Below are 4,222 nucleotides of genomic sequence, written 5' to 3'. Positions count from 1 at the left end.
AGTACACACACACACACACACACACACACACACACACACACACACACACACACACCATTTAAAAGCCACTTTAAAACAATTCTCGAGGGATCTCTTCTAGTTCCACGACACAGAGACAAGCTCTTAATGCAAATAACCCAGCACTTAGTTGCTTTATCATATGTGGAGATTAGCTTGTGAGCCACCCTGTCAACTGAGCAAATAAGCAGCATTAAAACATAATGTGATAATTGGGTTGGAGTGCAGGAAGCAGATGTTATGTTGAGGCCCTCACTATGAATCCCAGCAGCTTAGACCATCAGGCCCCTACGTGTCTCAGTAATCATAACATTTGCTGTGCAGTCAAGTGCAACAGAGTGTAGTAAAGCAAGTATACTGTACCAATAAACAATTGCAATAGAGTAAATGGCAACAGATTGTAGTCACATTAAACATTCTATGTGCTCATAGTGTAGTATTGCTTATTAAGCTTAGTTACACAGCAGCCTTTACATTAAATGTGGTAATTAAAAGCACTTCTGCAGAGCTGCACTCACTTCCACGTCGGATGTTGATGTCCAGGTTGCCTTCGATGACGGTGCAGTCCTTCAGAGACTGAGCAGCATCCACAGAGTCGATGACGGGGGATGTGCAGGGCTTATCACACGGGCCATTGCAGGCATTGCATAACATTCTATTTACAGCAGAAGCAGAGAAAAGGAGGGAATGCGAGACACAGGGAGAAAAAAAGGAATAACTGTCAGAGAATGAGCAAAATCCTATGTGAACTTTTCTTCCTCACCCTGAAGTCATTTGTCCACTCCCTGCCTCCCAAGCATTCCGAAGGATTCAGGCAAATACATTCACTGCATAATACAAGGTCATCTCCAGAGTTTAATTTTTGATGGGCCCTCATCTGAACTCTGTTTCGTGAGAGAGTGACTCACTGTATTGACCTCAGAGACAAAAAACATACAGCAGAGAGTGTTCATGACTGTTAGGGAACTGACAAGAAGGATCAGGGAGGACAGCTGCTTAAAGATATGCGTTCTTGTTCTAGGTGAATGTCAAACAAAGGAAGTCTCTTTCAAAGACCTTTGAGTATTGCTATATAACATCTAATAGAGGCGAGTAAAAAGAAGACACTTTGTTGAGCATCTTTCCCTCTTCCTAAACACAGTGGGAAGTCTAAACTTGAGTCATTAAATCCAACATACCCTTAACCTTTAGCACTTCAAGCTCAGAGCTCTTGTTTGTGAAAGGAACCTGTGAAGAGCCAGGTGAAGTTTATCTCAAGGATATTTTATTCAAATTATCTCATTATGCAAAAGTACACAGTGAACACAAGCACCTTCAGTGTCTAAGATTGACAAAAACCACACTGCTAATTCTAAGAGCTCTGGCTTTCTGTGTGAAAGGTTAGCATCCCAAAAAAATTCAAACACAGAACATTAGCCTACTCATATCTTAGACATAATGTATATGTTTTAAGGAGTTCTTACTAATGTGTTGTACATTCAGTTTGTCACCTGGCATGGCATTTCCATATCACCAGGACCTAAAGTAGAAGTGAAGTCTTTACCGATTAGTCTCGTTGCGGGTGAAGCCAGAGGGGCAGTCAGGCGTACATTCTCCCCCGTGGATGACAAAGTGAGGGTCTCCGGTCAGGTGCACTCCGGAGCAAAAGTCCATGCTGATGCAGCGCCAGCCCTCAAACTTATAAGTGTCTGGGGGACAGTCCGGCACGCAGTGATCCTCGTGAAAGTAGTGGAGGCAGCCGGAGCAGGCCGTGTCGTTGTTGGGTTCAGTGCAGCTGCCGAGGCACTGGCTGTGGCAACACTCCCCCCTGTCTGTGCACGACAGCTTGCAGTTCTCCGGGCATACTGGAGGAGACAGAGAAAGATGGGGAAGAGGTCAGTTTTTAGGCTGGGTGTAAACAGTCTGCACTGCTGGCCAATATTTTAACAGAGTCAAGGATGATAAAGGTAAAAAACATCAAACTAATGCTTTCAAAGCACAGATTGTGATTTATAGGGCAGTAAACACGTTGAATAGCTTGTCAATTTAAAGATGAGTTTCCATCTTTAAATGTATCTGCTTAGTAATGAGCCAGGAAGTAATACATAGGTGAAAAGGGAGTATGGAGCCAGTATGGATTATGTAAAGGAAACACAAAGCCTAAAGGCCCAGATACACCGCCCCGAAATCGGCAGTAAATGGGAGTCGGGCCGAACATGAGCGTGGGCACGCCCTATTCGGAGTGGTGTGCGCCGCACCGTCGGGTCTTTTCTGCCGACCTGACGCCTTTTCTTGTCGATTCAATCGGCGTCGGGAACACCACCGGAAGTCGGACAAAGGGATAACACTGATTGGCTGTTCAGCTAGCGATCAGTGCATGAGANCGTTTGAGTTAATTTACCTACTTAATATCGCAGGTCCTGAAAAAAAAAAAAAATTTTTTATAAAATCGCACGTCCCTGCGATGTGAATATCACGCATATTGCTGTTATCGNCGTGAACTGTCAACGGGGGGCGGTGTTATGCCGTGTGTGCATGCACCTCGCTGGAGCGCGCACAGCGTAAAGCAAAAAACCTCCCAGACATGTATTGATCTGTACGGCAAAGTACGGTTTGGAAACTATGATCAATACATGTCTGGGAGGTTTTTTGCTTTACGCTGTGCGCGCTCCAGCGAGGTGCATGCACACACGGCATAACACCGCCCCCCGTTGACAGTTCACGAGCGTGCTCTCTCGTGAACTGTTCAGACCCGACGGGTAATAAGGGATTATGACGGATATTTTACGATCCTGTCTGTCAAAATGACGGACAGCGAAAAAGTGTAACGCCACCTCAGTGGTTCGGAGAGATATGCTTTGGCCATGGGTGACAGCAGTGGGTCTTTTCACCACTTTAAAAACTGTTTTTGCAAAGAAGGTGAGGCTTATTGACAGGGCGAGATATACATATATTGTTGGTACTTGTCAATGTCTCTAGGTATGTACATGTAGCCCTGTAAATACGATGTCCTTTTGTGTTATCTGTTGTTTTATGTTCATGTTGCTGCCATGTTGGACAGTTCTCCCTTGAAAAAGAGATCTATGATCTCAATGGGACCATCTGGTTAAATAAAGGTTTAAAAAAAAAAGTGTTTAAAAAAATATATAACATTTTTTAAAATCGCGGTATATTTGTCAGTCTCACGACGGTATTGGGACGTTTATTTACCGCGATACCTCGATATTCGGTATATCGTTACATCCCTATCTTATACTGTATGTAACACAGACTTACAGTTGCAGGATCGTCGCTGTAGTTGTGCAGGATTGCCTTAACTTCCAGCTGCTCTCCCCGGACAGCAGAGTATGGCAGCCTGAGATCAATGAAGAATTCCTTCCGGACAATCACCTCTAACGAATCACCAACACAGATTCCTTTAAGATGAGAGGGACAATAAAAAGGGATTACAAAGAGAAAGAGAGAGAGAAGATTTAAGGGATAAAAAAGTTCAAGTTTAGATTCCTTAACGAAACAGCTTTCAGTCACTGAATCCTCACCGTGAGTAGTTGACAGACTAATGCCAGTAAACTGCCAGGTGGTGATTGAGTCTTGCAGTTGAACATTTTGAATCACTGATGTGGTATCACTGAAACAAAGAATAGTTTTAAATCTTTGGGAGGTAAGTGTAGAATTCAATTCTAGTGGTGTCACTATTGAAGTTAGTTGACTTACCATGGGTTTCGTCCAGGGCAAGCAGGAAGTGTAATATCTGACCACTGCCAACTTTCAGGGAACTTGGTGCGAGAAACAATTTCATTGCTGTCAGTGTAACTGTTGTCATCCTCCTCACCTAGAGCGTCAAACATATTTTCATTCAGAATTTTTTGTTACTACTACTATGGCAAAAGATGATCACCCAGGGCTTCAGCCCATCCCTTATTCCGGTCTCTTACTGCGAGCCAGTTGAAGGCTATCCACCTTGCTGTCAGCTCGCTGGTTTTCCATGTCCTTGCAGCAGTGCAGGAAGGCTGCTGCACAGGCTTCACCATCAACAATGTACTCTACACGCCTTTCACAGGTGTAAGAGAGGAGGGTGTCCCTCATACCATCCAAACAACAGTCCCGTTGCAGTTTTTCTGTATAGTTACTCACTATAAAAAAAAAGGGTTTTGAAGAAGAGACAGAGAGATAAAGATTTGTGCAGGAAGGGTAAACTTGAAAGAAAACATTGTTTTTTTTTTTT

At 43.7% G+C, this 4,222-nt stretch overlaps 1 protein-coding gene across 1 annotated transcript in view; it reads right to left on the bottom strand.

Annotated features, from left to right (window-relative positions):
• Positions 1-4,222, bottom strand: part of igf1ra (insulin-like growth factor 1a receptor) — an 88,759-nt gene that overhangs the window by 7,699 nt on the left and 76,838 nt on the right. Inside the window, exons 3-4 of the mRNA XM_010784875.1 lie at positions 1,562-1,862; positions 537-673 (exon numbers count right to left, since the gene is read on the bottom strand). Coding sequence (XP_010783177.1) covers positions 537-673; positions 1,562-1,862 — 438 coding nt within the window. The remainder of the gene's footprint in view (positions 1-536; positions 674-1,561; positions 1,863-4,222) is intronic.

Source organism: Notothenia coriiceps, unplaced genomic scaffold (assembly GCF_000735185.1).
Source record: "Notothenia coriiceps isolate Sejong01 unplaced genomic scaffold, NC01 NC01_scaffold00026612, whole genome shotgun sequence".
Classification (NCBI taxonomy): domain Eukaryota; kingdom Metazoa; phylum Chordata; class Actinopteri; order Perciformes; family Nototheniidae; genus Notothenia; species Notothenia coriiceps.
Note: the sequence above shows the minus strand (reverse complement) of the source record. Positions and strands in the feature narration are given on the sequence as shown.